This window comes from Coturnix japonica, chromosome 2 (genome assembly GCF_001577835.2).
Source record: "Coturnix japonica isolate 7356 chromosome 2, Coturnix japonica 2.1, whole genome shotgun sequence".
In the NCBI taxonomy this organism is placed as follows: domain Eukaryota; kingdom Metazoa; phylum Chordata; class Aves; order Galliformes; family Phasianidae; genus Coturnix; species Coturnix japonica.
This window is the reverse complement of record NC_029517.1, coordinates 61,595,797-61,610,154: the sequence shown is the minus strand read 5'-3', so window position 1 is coordinate 61,610,154 and position 14,358 is coordinate 61,595,797. Positions and strand designations below refer to the sequence as shown.

General features: G+C 54.0%; 2 protein-coding genes across 2 annotated transcripts in view; one reads left to right on the top strand and one right to left on the bottom strand.

Annotated features, from left to right (window-relative positions):
- The first annotated feature begins 240 nt into the window (after positions 1-240).
- FOXC1 (forkhead box C1) lies at positions 241-2,458 on the top strand. The gene is made up of 2 exons (XM_015854501.2): positions 241-2,034; positions 2,231-2,458. Exon 1 carries the CDS (start codon positions 295-297, stop codon positions 1,969-1,971), a length of 1,677 nt encoding a protein of 558 aa, XP_015709987.2. The 5' UTR covers positions 241-294; the 3' UTR covers positions 1,972-2,034; positions 2,231-2,458.
- Positions 2,459-9,576: 7,118 nt separating this feature from the next.
- Positions 9,577-14,358, bottom strand: part of GMDS (GDP-mannose 4,6-dehydratase) — a 380,668-nt gene continuing 375,886 nt past the window's right edge. The window contains exons 10-11 of the mRNA XM_015854488.2: positions 10,238-10,306; positions 9,577-9,918 (exon numbers count right to left, since the gene is read on the bottom strand). Coding sequence (XP_015709974.1) covers positions 9,856-9,918; positions 10,238-10,306 — 132 coding nt within the window. The 3' untranslated portion in view covers positions 9,577-9,855. The remainder of the gene's footprint in view (positions 9,919-10,237; positions 10,307-14,358) is intronic.

Here is a 14,358-nt window from a genome sequence, read left to right as displayed (position 1 = left end):
TTTTTCTTATTATTTTCGTTTTTCCTTCCCCCCGTTCTCTTTTTCGCTGCCCCCCCCCTTTTTTTTTGCCCCACCCGTTTTTTTGACCTCCACCCCCACCCCCGGCCACCTTCGCGAGCAGACCGATGAGCGGAGCCCGGCGCCTCCGTCCCTCGCTCCGCCGGGGGGGGGGCGGGGGGTGCCGCACGGCCGCCGGGCGCTGCTCGGCCCCGCGGAGCGGCGGAGGGTGGAGGGGGAAGGGCCGCGCTGCTCGCCGCGGCGGGAGGGAGGGAGGGGGACGGCTGCCGGGCGGCCATGCAGGCGCGCTACTCCGTGTCCAGCCCCAACTCCCTGGGCGTGGTGCCGTACCTCGGCGGGGAGCAGAGCTACTACCGAGCGGCGGCGGCGGCGGCCGGCGGGGGCTACGCGGCCATGCCGGCCCCCATGAGCGTGTACTCGCACCCGGCCCACGAGCAGTACCCCGGCGGCATGGCCCGAGCCTACGGGCCCTACACGCCGCCGCCGCAGCCCAAGGATATGGTGAAGCCGCCCTACAGCTACATCGCCCTCATCACCATGGCCATCCAGAACGCCCCCGAGAAGAAGATCACCCTCAGCGGGATCTACCAGTTCATCATGGACCGCTTCCCCTTCTACCGCGAGAACAAGCAGGGCTGGCAGAACAGCATCCGCCACAACCTGTCCCTCAACGAGTGCTTCGTCAAGGTGCCCCGCGACGACAAGAAGCCGGGCAAGGGCAGCTACTGGACGCTGGACCCCGACTCCTACAACATGTTCGAGAACGGCAGCTTCCTGCGGCGCCGCCGCCGCTTCAAGAAGAAGGACGCCGTCAAGGACAAGGAGGAGAAGGACCGCCTGCACCTCAAGGACCATGCCCCTCCACCGCCGCGCCCGCCGCCCACCGCAGCCACCGGCGCCGAGCCCGAGGGCGGGGGCCCTCCCGCGGCCGGGGCCGCTCCGCCGCCGGTGCGCATCCAGGACATCAAGACGGAGAACGGCACGGCCTCCCCGCCGCAGGCCGTGTCCCCGCAGGGCGCCGCGCCGCCGCTGGGCGCCGTGCCCAAGATCGAGAGCCCCGACAGCAGCAGCAGCCTCTCGAGCGGCGGCAGCCCCCGCGGCGGAGCGCTCCCCGCCGCCCGCTCCCTCGGCATGGAGGGCCCCGAGCCGCCTCCTCCTCCTCCTCCACCTCCTCCTCCTCCCCCCCCTCCGCACCACCACGGGCCGGGCTTCAGCGTGGACAACATCATGACCTCTCTGCGGGGCTCCCCGCAGGCGGCCGAGCTGGGCGCCGGCCTGCTGCCCCCCGCCGCCGCCGCCCCTCGCAGCTCGCTGCCGCCCGCCCTGTCGCTCGGCGCCTATTCCCCGGGTCACAGCTCCGCGGTGTACGGCTCGCCCTGCGGCCAGCCCGCCGCCGCCGCCGCCGGCTCGTACCACTGCAACATGCAGGCCATGAGCCTGTACGCGGCGGCGGGGGGCAACGAGCGGCCCGGCGGCCACCTGCCCGCTGCCAGCCCCGCCGAGGAACCGCTGCCCGACTACGCCATGCCCGGAGGGGGCGGCGGAGGGGCGGCCAACGGCGGTGCGGGGAGCGGCGGCGGCCCGGGCGGCGGCGGCGGGGCGGGGGGCGGCCACCAGGAGGGGCACCATCCGCACCCGCACCCGCACCAGGGTCGCTTGGCTTCCTGGTACCTCAACCAGGCGGCCGCGGCGGCGGCGGCGGCGGCGGCGGCGGCGGGGGAGCTGGGATACGCGGGGCCGCAGCAAAGTTTCGCCGCCGGTCCGCGGGACGTCTTCGAAGCGCCGCGGATGGGGCTCAGCGCCTCGCCCGGAGGTGGAGGAGGCGGCGGCAACGCGGGGAGCGGCGGCGGCGGAGGAGCGGGGGGCGGTGGCAGCTGTCAGATGGCTTTCCCCGGCAGCCAGCCGCTGTACCGCGCCTCGGGGGCCTTCGTCTACGACTGCGGCAAGTTCTGAGCGCGGCCCGCCGCCCGCAACCCGAGTGCGGGGCGGTGAGAGGACGGCGGTGCCCGCTCCCACGTAAGTGTCGCTTTGTTTTTGGTTGATCGCTTCCCGGCAGCGCTCTCCCCCCCTGCTCTCAGTCCCTTGAGGTATCGTCGCGCTCCGCTTCCGCACCCCATACCCACCCACCCACCTACCCACCCACCCTGCCCCCCGGACAAGGACTTGTTTGAAAGTGTAAATTGCCACATAGTAATTTATTTTTAATTCGTAGTTGGATGGTGCGGACCAAACGCCACAAAGTGTTTCCCCTTCCCCGAGAAGTGTCGTTAACACGGACTGAAACGCCGATTTTTTTTTTTCCACTCTATATATATATATAAAAAAAACAAAGGGAAACTGTATTAATCTTATTCTATCAATATTTTTTTTTTCTCGTTGAAAATATCCCGAAGGTATCGCGTTGTTTGTTTATTAATAAATTACCGTTCAGTTGGAATGACCCTGCCCACGTCTGCATACTTTCACGCTTTGATTTTGGAAAGGGAGAGAGAGGACAAGAGAAGGGTTCTGTGGTTCCCGCTGGGCGATGGCACCGCGCGTCCCCTCCGCGCAAATCCCGGTCACCGTCAGGTCCGAAAATCCCATTTCTGTCCCTTTGCGCTGTGTTTCCCTCTCTCGGTTCGCCCCATACATTGGGAACAAAACCCTCCCGGGGCAGCTCGGGGCTGGCAAGTAAACAAACGCGTTTTCTCCCCAATTAATGGCTGTAAGTGGCGGTGCGGCCCCGGCCCGGTCCCTGCTCTGCTGTCGGTTCACTCACACGGGACGGCCTCTGCGCGTTGCCCATGTGTTTGTGAGCGGCATTTGCGTGTGGGTCTCTATTTAAAGAAGGGTCGCGTATTTATTTCTAGAAACTCACCGCGTGTGTTTCTAAACCCCGCGGTGGATCTTAGATGGCAGATAGTCTCTAACGTGTATTTTCGTCGGCACGGAAATCGCTGCTTTGCTCACTTGGCAGCGGGGCCGATCCCGTAGCGCAGCGCTTGATCTCCGAAGGGAACGAAGCGTTGGGTCGCGCTGCTGTGGCTCTGCCCCGCTGCCGTCCTTTGGGGACGTTCCCACTCTGCTGGGACGGCCCCACTGCTCCGGTGTGAATTCGTTTAGGAAAAGTTGGAAGGGAGATTTTATCCTATGTAGTTTTTAACATTCTTCTCCCCCACCTCTCTCCTCCCACCTTATTCTTTAAACCTGGCAAAAATATATATAAACTATTTTCACGGCCACGGTAGACGAATGGGTCGCAGACTGACATTCTGTCCGAGCAGGAATGTCACCTTCTGCTCAATTTGCAATTAAGGACCTACGGGCATTGGGGATCGCCTCCCCCTTTGCAAACAGCCACCAAAGTGCCATAAATTCATTAAGTTGAAAGGCTGTGCCCTGTCAGTCAGACCTGGGGAGAAGGCGATTCGATTGCAGATATTTAAGGCCTAAAGTTTGCTTGCAAGATAATGCCGTTTCCTATCAGCGCCTCTTATCAGGAGGCGACACTCAGCAGTAATTGCTGCCGCATTGCTGAGTTTGCACTGTAAATAAATACAGAGGTGTTCACCTCAGTGCCCCTCTTTTGGGCAGCTCTTCCTCTCCGGAGCAGCGAAAATCACAGCGCACCTTCAGTACAACGACTTTGGGGTTTACTGCATAGAGCTGCCTGGCAATCGGTTTATTTAAATAGCTCACAGTCTTTTAAAGTGTTTCGTGTAATACTTTGCTTTTATTTCGTTTTTCCCGTGATAATATCTGTGAAGAAATTATCGACCCTACTTCTATCTGTTTGTTGAGTTGGGTCCGAAGAGGCCCCCCCTCCCCACCCCGCCCCCCCCGCTCTGCCTTACCGTTGTGTTAACGCTGGAGCAAAGGAGAAATGGAGCGGAGCGCTCTGGGCCATTTCTGATGGCGGTCCCCCTCTCCCAGCGCCGAGCGCTGCACCCCGCTCCTGTTTTCGCCCTTTTCTCCTCCCAAAATGGAGCTCCGACGGCAAGCGGGGTCTGTCCCCGCGGTGCCTTCCTGGGATCGGTATTTCTCTCGAAATTGAACGCCAAAATCAAAGTTAAGGCGTGGGGAGGGCAGAGCAGAGATTGCACGTAATGGTTGCGCGGTATTTTCGGTGCTCAGAAACACCGATCTCCCCGCACCCCCGGTTTTCTCAGCGGCGGGAGGGAACAGCGAGGACAGTGGGGCTCGTTTCGTGCCTCTGCTCTGCTGGGAGAGAACAAGGCCGTGAGGAGTTCCAACGAGTGCCGCCCGTACCTTTCACTGTCCCTGCGCGGGGGGCAGGGACATGTCCCACCGGGTTCTCGGTTCTTTCTGACGGCCCCTCCCGCTCCCGTAGGTCCTATGGGAAGGCACAGCAGAGGGCACGCGCGGGGTTCGTTATTTTGTATTTATTTCTGTTAATTATTATTATTTTTTTTTCTCCCCCCTCCGCACAGAACCATAACGCGGTGAATGGAAATGGCGCTGCGCGGTTTCTGCGTGGGTCTCCCCGCAGAGCCGGGCCTGTCCCATCACCACGGAGCCACCGTATGACCCTGCGCGCAGCGCGCATCTATCCGCGAAGCCCCTGCAGCGCTGGGCAGAGGGACGGGGCTACTCGGCCCTGTTCTGCCGCGGGGCACTCTGCGGGTTTGGAGCCAGAGAGCAGCTCCACACTGTGTTTCAGCCTGAGCCAAATCTCAAAAGCTATTGCCTTGCGTGTTGTCCAAGGAAAGAAAAAAATCTCGCCTTCTAACTGTTGTTGTTAATTTGGGGAACAGCTCCGTTTGGCCGGCCGCGTTGGTTTCTTATTTGTGTTTAATTATCTGTCACCGAAATTGAGGGGAGTGTGAGGTCTGAATTCCCCCCGGGCAGAAGGGGGGAATTCTTCCCTCTGTCCGAGTTTCCTCCATACAATTTCTTCTTAAAGTGAATGGCAGTTTGCATTATGCACCAAAAAGGTCACAACCAAAAGCAGTGGGGAAGCGCACTGCAGAAAAGATGTGGATTTAAAGTCCTTCCCCACCTTCACAGCCCCGGTCAAAGGCAGAACGCGGTGCGACTGCTCGTGTCACGGCTGGAGGTCTTACGGGGCGTGTTACCAAACGTGCGTTTTACGAACGCGGGGCCCTTTCGGAAATCTTATGGAAAGAGCCTCGAGGTGAGCGAGGCCGTATTTTCAAAATAGAGCGCAGCTCCGTGGCGCGATAGGTGACCTCTGGGCTGCCCTCCGGCAGCACGCTGCCCTCTGCGCGTAACCCCACAAAACGAGGGGCTGAGAGGAGCGCGGTTGGATTTGCGCTGCCGGGGGCTTTTGTTGCGCGCAGAGGGCAGCGGCCGGGGCCCACGTGAAGTGGAACGCGAGGTAACGATGCTCGGGGTTTCCTGTGTCGTCCTCATGGCGTGAGAAGGAGCGTAGTAGAAAAGCGACCTCCGCGCCTCGTGGGGATGGATGCTCCCGCGTCCTCTGCCAGAAATCATCGATTTCGGGAAATAACCGCTAATTGAACGTTAGCTTTTAATTAATCTCAGTGCGAAGTCATTGAAATGTCGGCAAATTCACCCCGTTTCCCCTCGGTTGCCCGACGGCTCGGTTATTTTGTTATGCGCGGTTTTTTGGAAGGGCAGCGAAGCGCGCAGCAGAGAGCAGGGGCAGCGGCGGTGCCGTCAGGGGCTCCTGAGGCCGAGTGGTCGCTGCGCGGGCGCGCAGGTAGCGCGCAGAGCAGGTTGCGCGAGTTTTAGTCCACCGGACCTCGACCCGAACCCACGGGTCAGGAGGTTCTCGCTCGCCTTTCCCTTGTGGGTTTTGTGGTTTTTTTTTTTCTCTCCCCTTTTATTTCCCCCTCTCCCTTTCCTGCCCGACGGCGCGTCCTTCCCGAAGGTGGTGCGGTGCCGCGGTGCGCGGAGCCCTCCCGACTTCATGACGGCGGCGCTCATAAAGCCATTCGCTTCTTTCCAAAGCCATAAACAAACGTCGTGTTAGGTCAAGATTGATGGTGTCCATGCAATAAAACCGGGCCAGGTCAGGAAGGAATAAAATTCAATCAGAGCGCGCGGAATCATTTTTCAGGGGACAGAAAGACAGAAAAGGAGACGGGGGTCAGGGGAGGCGATGCCGCCGGTCCCAGCGCACCGCCGCCGGGGGGAGGGCGGGGGTTAACGAGCGATTGTTTTTTATCAAGCGAGGAACAATGGCCGAAGCGGAGGGGGGAGCGGCTCTGTGTCGGAGCTGCCGCAGCTCCGCACCGGGCAAAGGCTCCGCGAGCTGCCCCGGGGTGCGGGCGGCGTGCGGGACGGAGACTTCTCTCGGCACCGATAGCCGCTAGGCTTGTAACCTCGCTCGATAAGCGCGTGCGGCAAAAATAAGAGATATTAGAAAGCGTGGGGAAGGGGAGGAAAGGCGGCCCCGGCGGGCGGCCCGCGGACTGCGTGGGAACGTGGCGGCCGGCAGTTTTCTGCCCCCTCCATCAGCGCAGCTCGGAGCGCTCTGGGTGGGCAGAGCGGAGCGGTGCGTGGGGCCGCCCGGGAGCGCCCCTACCTGCGCCGGGGGTCGGGGCTGAGCGCAGCGGAGTGACACCGCCAACAACGAGCGCCCAACTGGAATCCCCCCCCCCTCCTCCTTTCGCCTCCGCCGCTGGGGAGATGGCAGGAAAACCGACACGTTTAGAATCATTAGCTCTGAAAATAGCCGAATTTCCTCCAGTCGGGAAAGAAAAAGAAAAAAAAAAAAAAAGAAAAGAAAAGAAAGAACAAATGATGACACTCGGGATATTTATGTACGATATGATATTATATATTCATCAATCGATGGATACCGAGGTCGGCTCGGCACAGCCTCGGAGAAGAAGGGCTCGGGGTAGAGAAGCGCCATAGCGTTGCCCCTCTCTGTTCCTGTAGTTTGTTTTCCGAGTGTTCAAACTTCGAGTTTATCATTATTGTTAATAAATATCTAAAATAAGGAAAAAAAGGAGAAGTTTCCCACCGAACGATAAAGTAACAGCGCTGACGGTGCCGTCCGGAGCAGAGCGCTGTTCGGGCAGTGCCGGCGTAGCTCGGGACGGAGGGGGTAAGGGGGATCGGAGCGGGCTCATTAACAAAGCAAAGGTCGCAATTAGCGCCCGCCGCCACGCACCGACCTCTCCCCCGCCCGCAGCCCCCCCCTCGCCCCCAGCACCGGATCGTTGCGAGGAATCTGTTGATGTTTTTCTTCCACCCGTCAAAACGTTGGAGCTCTGCCGGCCTCAGCGCTCCGGGCCGCGTTTGTTGTGTCTGCGGGCGGCGGAGCACCGGCAACTCGATGGGGGGGCACGGGGGGAAGAGCGGCCCCCGCCCCACAAACCGCGACCCCCTGCCCCGAGGGGAGGGATGGGAAGGGAGGAGGGTGTCACCCTCGCGATGGAGCTGGCGGCTTCGCTTCGCGACCCCGGGGAACACCCCGGCGCTTTGTCTCGCTGAGGACGGGGCCGGGGGCTGCGGGGAAGGAGCCCCCTTTGGGAATGGAAGGGGGGTCGGAGTCGTGTGGGGCCGCCGCCTGCTGGATCGGGCACCCGCGGGTGGCTCCGGGGAAAGGGTTTCGGGAGGGTGATTTCCCAACCTTCCTCAAAAAAAAAGGGAAAAAAAAAAAAAAAAAAAAAAAAAAGATAAAAGCAAAAGAAATTAAAAAAAAGAAAACAAGTGAAAGAAAGGAAACAAAAAAAAAGGGGGTGAGGGGGAGAAATGGAAAGAAGAAAAGGGGGTTGGGGAGGGGGGGGGGAAGAGGAAAAACGAGAAGAAAGCCTTTTTTGTTTGCACGGTTTTGCGTTGATCCAGCGCTCCCTCAGTCCGGCTCGGTTCGGGGCCGCGGTGCACCCGACGGCGCGGTAGGAGCGACGGTGTGCGGGAGAACGGGGGGAATGGGGCTGCGCTGAGCCAGACGTGGGCACTGAACGTGGGTCTGTGAGCGGGGCGTGAGTTCCGTACAGAAGGATCGTCTGCTTATATCACCGAGCGTTTGGGTTTTATTTTTCATCGTTTGATTTGATTTGATTTTTGTTTTATTTTACTTCGTTTTGCTTTGTTTTAAAACGCGATCCCGTGGTCACTGCAAAAGAGCGCGGCTGGAGGAAGAACTGTAAGTCGCCCTGAGGGAGCCTTTGGTTTAGGACCCGTTTCGCCTGCCGCTCCCCCTTGCCCCCAACACAAAGGCTGTAACAGCACCGCCTGGCTCTTAACACAGCGCGGTTGGGGCGAGCAGAGAGCACCGAGGGCAGAGGAGCGCTGATGACACACACGAGGGCTGCAAGCCGATGTTACTGCGAACATCCCATACCACTGTATGCTAAAATAGTTCCCAGAAATACGTCGTCAGGAAAGTGCTTTAGGGTTATCTTTTTCCGTTTTTTCTCCCCCTTCTTCTTCTTTTTTCTCCTTTAAATGATGATTGTTATTAATTATTACATGTGCTATAGAGATATGCCAGCAACAGCCCTTTGCACAGAGGCCGTGGCTCAGGGTGAGCGGAGCAGGGCAGCTCCCACCCCTCCCTCTTTCTCTCCCTTCACTCCCGCAGCCCCACAACCCTGGGCTCACACTCTGCTCACCTGCATGAAGTGGCCCCAATGGGCTGTGCAGCAGTAGTTCCCTTTCCCCATGCCCCAAAGCACCCTACATGTTTTCCACCGCATCTCTGGCAGCCGCCAGGGTGTACAAAGAGCCCTTTCTCTCTGCAGCCCCCATAATACCCCCCCCGTTTTACTGCAAGATGGTGCCCCATCCAGCACCAAACACAACTCCCCCATGAGAGCTCCCCTCTGGTTGGCTGCAGGACGGCCCTGCTTGTGTATGGGGCACCCAGCTGAAGCGATGGCTGCGATCAGTGGTGGAAGATCCCAAACCAACGGGAAATGGATGGGCTCGGTGACCTCTGGATAACCCGGGCACCTTGGCATGGAGAGTGCAAAAATATTTACTCACCTTGAAGTTGCTTTTTTTTTTTTTTTTCTTTTTAAAATGCTTCTTTTTATTTTATTTTTAATTTTTATTATTATTATTTTTATTTCTTAAGCCATCTTTTGAGACGGTTCAAGCTCCAGTTTGAGGTTTAATCACAGTACACAGGAAGAAGGTGGGTGGGGAACGAGATGATTCTGAGGGGGGGGGGGGGGGGGGAAGAGGGAAAAGAGCACCCAAACCCGCAGGGCTGGAAGGTACTTCAGGAAGGAGGGGCTGGGAAGGACTAAAAGGTTCTCTGTGACCCCTCACACCCTGCAATGAAGATCTGAAGCGTGCGTGCAAACCCCCTGTGCTTGATCTGAAAGCGATTCCAGCAATTAGGAATTAATTTGGCATGGTCAAAAGGCGATTTCACTGCAAGTTAGATCGAGTTATCTGAATTTTTACAGAGTTCAAGTGCTGGAAATGGGTTGCTGGGGTGGAGGGAAGCTGCAGGAAGGGAAAACAAGGAGTGCTTAGAAAAGGAAGGCAGGGGGAAGCGGTGGAGCAGGGGCTGGAGGGCACACAGAGAACAGGGGCTGTGCTGCTGCCATTGCTGGGGGGGGGGTGCTGGTATTCAGATGGGAGAAAGTACTAAAAATGCGCTGGAGGTCGCATTAGGTAATAGAAAGAGAAGTTTTAATTAAAAAGTAAGTCGATGGGCTCGCTGGCCAATGGCTCCTCTAGGTACAGTAGTGCAGCAGGCACCAGAGGTGGCCCGTGTGGAGGAGCAGGCCTGCCCCCAATGTGTGGGGCCTGAGGCACTGGGGGAATGGAGGAGGGACAAAACCGGCCTTGTACATGTAGGCTGCTAGCATTGAGGCACCAGGGCCGGGGGTGGCCCCCAGCATGGCCCCCGTGTAGCTGTGCCTTGGCTGGGTCCTGCCGGGCTCAGGCGTTGGGGTTGCTCCTCATGAGCTCCACGTCGGCATCCACCATCTCCCTCACCAGCTCCTGTGAAGAAGGAGAAAGGCAGGTGAGGGCCCCGGAGTCAGGGATGAACCCAGCAGCCCCTGGCCCACTGTGGGATGGGGAGGAAGCACGGCTCCTCCAGTGCTTGCCTGTGAATTCCCCTATTTGTGACCTCCCTTGGTTCCCTCCATGAGCACACACTCCTTTCCCAGGGTGGGTGAACAGTCACACATACTGCTGATGTGGCTGCTGCCATGCAAGCAACAACAGCCCAGGGTGGTCATTGACCATGCCAAGCCCCCCACCCCAGGTGGCTCCTATGGGACATGAACTCTTGGTAGGCACAAAACCCCCTACTCACATCAAACGTGACTCTGGGCTTCCAGTTCAGCTTTTGCCTGGCTTTGGTACAGTCCCCTTGAAGGAAATCCTGTGGAGAAGAGAAAATCACTGTGAGAATGGCTCCCTCTCCCCACTGCACAGCACTGGTGCTGGGCTCTGTGCTGCTGCAGGTCAAAGCCCTCCAGCCACAGCTTGTCTGAGGAAGGAAACTTGGGGGAACCCTTGGAAGCAACGCCCAGTGGTCAGTGGGCATTGAGTGAGGTACACATCTCTGCAGGCTGAGCACGGCTCTCAGACCTGGCTGCCTTCTGAGGGCAAAATATTGAAGATGTAATTGTTGTGGAAGCTCATATGCCTATAAATCACCAGGAGGCAGCATCCTTTCACCAGGCTATTTCAGAGCAAAAGAGTTATTCTTTGTTTTTGTGTGTGCCTTACTGCCTTATAATGGTGAACGCTTTATAATAAGTTGTCATACATCTTAGTCATGCTATTGAATGAGCTGCTTCAAATTCCTTTCCCCCCTGCTTGTTTAAATAATGTAAATCACAGAGCAAACATGACAACTGTTCTCTTTCAAATAAAAATGTGATCACAGACAGATGATGCTGAAAGACTGTTGTGAATATGGGTAACCACACACAGCAGTAGTAAACAGCCAGCTTTGGAATTGCCTGCATCTTTTTTTTCTTAAGAATTTCCAGCATCCCCATGGAAAGAAAAGTCCAAACACCTCGTAAATGAAAATAAATGATCTCAAAACCGTTACAGAAAACAAGGCTTTGTTCATATTCACCTCACTGTTAAAGTGCTCTTGTAAGTGCTACCACACCAAAACAATCCCACAACCGGTCATCAAAACTAATAACATTAAACAAGGAAAAACCTCCCGTGACTGCATCTCTAAATGAACGACTAAGGGACTGACTGCATCTTCCTGTAATACCCAGTTGGCTTTTGCAACTTGCAGTAGTATGCAATGGTTTATAATAAAGTGTCATCTCTCCATGCAAGTTTAGTTTCTCTGTAGTAAAGACCAAACTATATCCGTACGTATTTAGGGAGAAACAAAACAAACTTTAGTACATAACTACAAAGCTGAGGAGAAATGCTGCCATTGCCCTTGACTTGAGGTGCCACCACTTGATGCTGGCAGAATGGCAGGGCTCTGCCCTACACCTGGGCTGGGTTTCTCCTTCTCTACACTGTGCCCATTGGCAGGGCTAATGGGAACATTGGGGCTGATGGGTATGTTGTTGGAGCTGATGGACACACTGGGGCTGATGGATGCATTGGGGCTTATGGACACATTGGGGTTGATGGGCACACTGGGGCTGATGGATGCATTGAGGTTGATTTAGGAGGAAATCAGAGGGTAGTGATGCACTGGAACAGGTTGCCCAAGGAGGTTGTGGATGCCCCATCCCTGGAGGCATTCAAGGCCAGGCTGGATGTGGCTCTGGGCAGCCTGGTCTGGTGGTTGGCAACCCTGCACATAGCAGGGGGGCTGAAACTACATGATCATTGTGGTCCTTTTCAACCCAGGTCATTCAGTGATTCTATGATGGATGCACTGGCGCTGTCGGGCACATGGTTTTTTTTACCCTGCTGCTGCTATCTTTTGTGCACGTGGGGTTCAGATTGTGATAACTTCCAAAATCACCTCATCCTGTGCAGTAAAATGTAGGAAATTCTTCTCCATAATTGTGTTGCAGAAAGCTAGACAGCTCGCTTCCAGCAGCAGAGGAAATCCACCAAAGGAAATATTGCAGAAGGGGATGTGGAACAAACACGTCTGCTGAGGCTGTTCCAGGCAGCATTTGTAATACTTCAGGCTTTATGCTGAAAGCATTCCAGTGTGCCTTCAGAAAAGAGTAAATGGATGCATAGGAACAAAATGATATGAAAATAAAAATGCAGTGATTTCCTTAAATTAGACTAAACGATTTCCTACTGCAGCCCTGCACTGGGTTGTCAGAAACTGCTGCAGACCTTTGGGGCCAAGTCATGTAAAACCATGTCAGCTTGAGGGATCCCCCAGAGGGTCGTGTGAATATGGATTGCAAAATCTGGTTTGAAATGAGAAAGGCTCCCATTAACTCTGATAAAATTTGGATCGGGCCCTAACGCACTCACAGAGGGATGCCTTTTATCTGGGGTTCGGCTTAGTTCACATTAATACGTGTGTGTGTGTGTGTATGTGCCTGCAAACAAGGAAATCCTTCTTAAAATAATAATTCCATAATGAAAACAACTGCCTTTTATTCAGTTCTAATTCGAGCCACAAGCTAGAAGTTGCGTTCTTAATACTGCCCTGTTTTAAGTCGTAAAAGCTGTAACATAAAACTTGTTTTCATTTTTGGAAATGCTTCTTAAGCAATAATTTCACATCCATGATCTTTGTGGCAAAAAAAATATCATTTGAATTTGAACCTATCAAGGACCTTGCTTTCCCAGCTAAGAAATGGACCAAGAACAAGCAAACAAATTGCTGTTGCTTGCTGCATGTGGCTGCATTCTGCTTTTGAGCAGCTTGGGAGCAGTCTTTTAGCTTTCTTGGACAAATGCTTTTTCTTAAAACAGTTCAGCTTAAAAAAAAAAAACACCTTAATTTCAGTCTTTAAGACAAAAAACACAAACATTCGGCTGCTGAATAGGTCAAAATAAGGTGTGTGCGAGGGGAGATTTGAAAGCAGTAATAAAGTGATTTGCAGCACTGGATTATACATTGAGATGAGATGAATAACCAGTGTATTAAGTAAACATACATGTTAAAAAAATGTTTGTTTTTTTTCCTTAAAAAGCTCCCATGCTTTAACAATGATGGCATAATCTGTGAGCAAAAGGGAAAAAAAAAGAGAGAGAGAAAAGAGAAGATTTAATATATATGATAATTCAAATTCCCCAGCTGATTCAGGTTAAAAGATTTTTAAGTGGCTCTCTTGAAGAAGTCTTGTACTTCTGAGAAGCACTACTTCGTAGTAAGATTTACTTGAAAACAGCCTTGTGGACAAAATAACCCCTATGCACTTTTAAAAGGTTCTCTTACAGAAGTTCTCATGTCCAGAGATAAAATGCTATGTGATACCACAGTATTAATGTTGTATTACATCTACATTCAAGGTCTGATTGTGTTCTTGTTAAGCGAGGTTTCAACACCGAATGGAAATGAAGACTGGAACAAAGCTATTCCTGATTAAAGGATTGTATCGCAGTCGTGTTTCCTGTATTTTTCTACAAGTAGCTCATAATATGAAAACAATAAGGTAATTACAATAAAATAAGAATATTACAAAAAGCTCCTCTTGGAACAGAGTGACTGCTTGTTTATATTATCTCAGTTCTTTCACTGAAACCAGAGATGAATTTGTCAGGCTTCCAATAAAATAAAATAAATATATATATATATCCCTCTAACACACTGATCCATAAAGTATGTAGGTTCTTCTGTGTTGGGGCTCCATTTTCTGGAGGTGCCAACAGTTGAGACAACCAAGAAGGAAGAGGTGAGCTGCCACTGGAGAAGCTGTGGATGTTTTTGGGTGCCGCTGCTGAATGCAGGCTGCCGGTATCCCCGTGTGGTTTGGAAATGATGGAATGACAGCACTCAGTGCTTTGTGCCCCTGCAGGAGAGCTTTGTCTGCAACGCTGAACTTTATGTACTGACAGGAAAACAAAGCCCTCTGACTTCACAAGGGATTTAGATACTGAGCTGAGAGTTTGCAAACCTGAAAACACCGATTAAGGCTTTCTGTTGTTCTTACGGTACTCGGGTCACAAACATAAGACTAAGTCTTTGCTCTTAGTTAATCATTTTGGAAGGAACATTCCCTTATTTTCCATGCAAATATAGTTAGCGTAGTGAACACTTACAACAAGTTTTGCCTGGAAGCTGTCTAAGATTTGGAAACAGCATCCAAGTAAATATTTAAGTGAAGGAGGGTGGAAAAGACAGCAGTACTGAATATGACAGGAAACTCTCCTCCACCTTTATATCCATCTCACTGTCACATATACGTCTCCTGCAGAAAATACCGAGCTCATCCAGTGTGATTTTTTCTCTTTTACCTCTGTATGTACCTCTTATGTCCTCTGTACATTGGACATAGCGTAGAATATACCCCGTTATTACTAAATCTG

What these genes read in the sequence shown, in the direction of transcription:
- FOXC1 (XM_015854501.2), top strand. Translation starts at nt 295, where the DNA reads ATGCAGGCGCGCTACTCCGTGTCCAGCCCCAACTCCCTGGGCGTGGTG.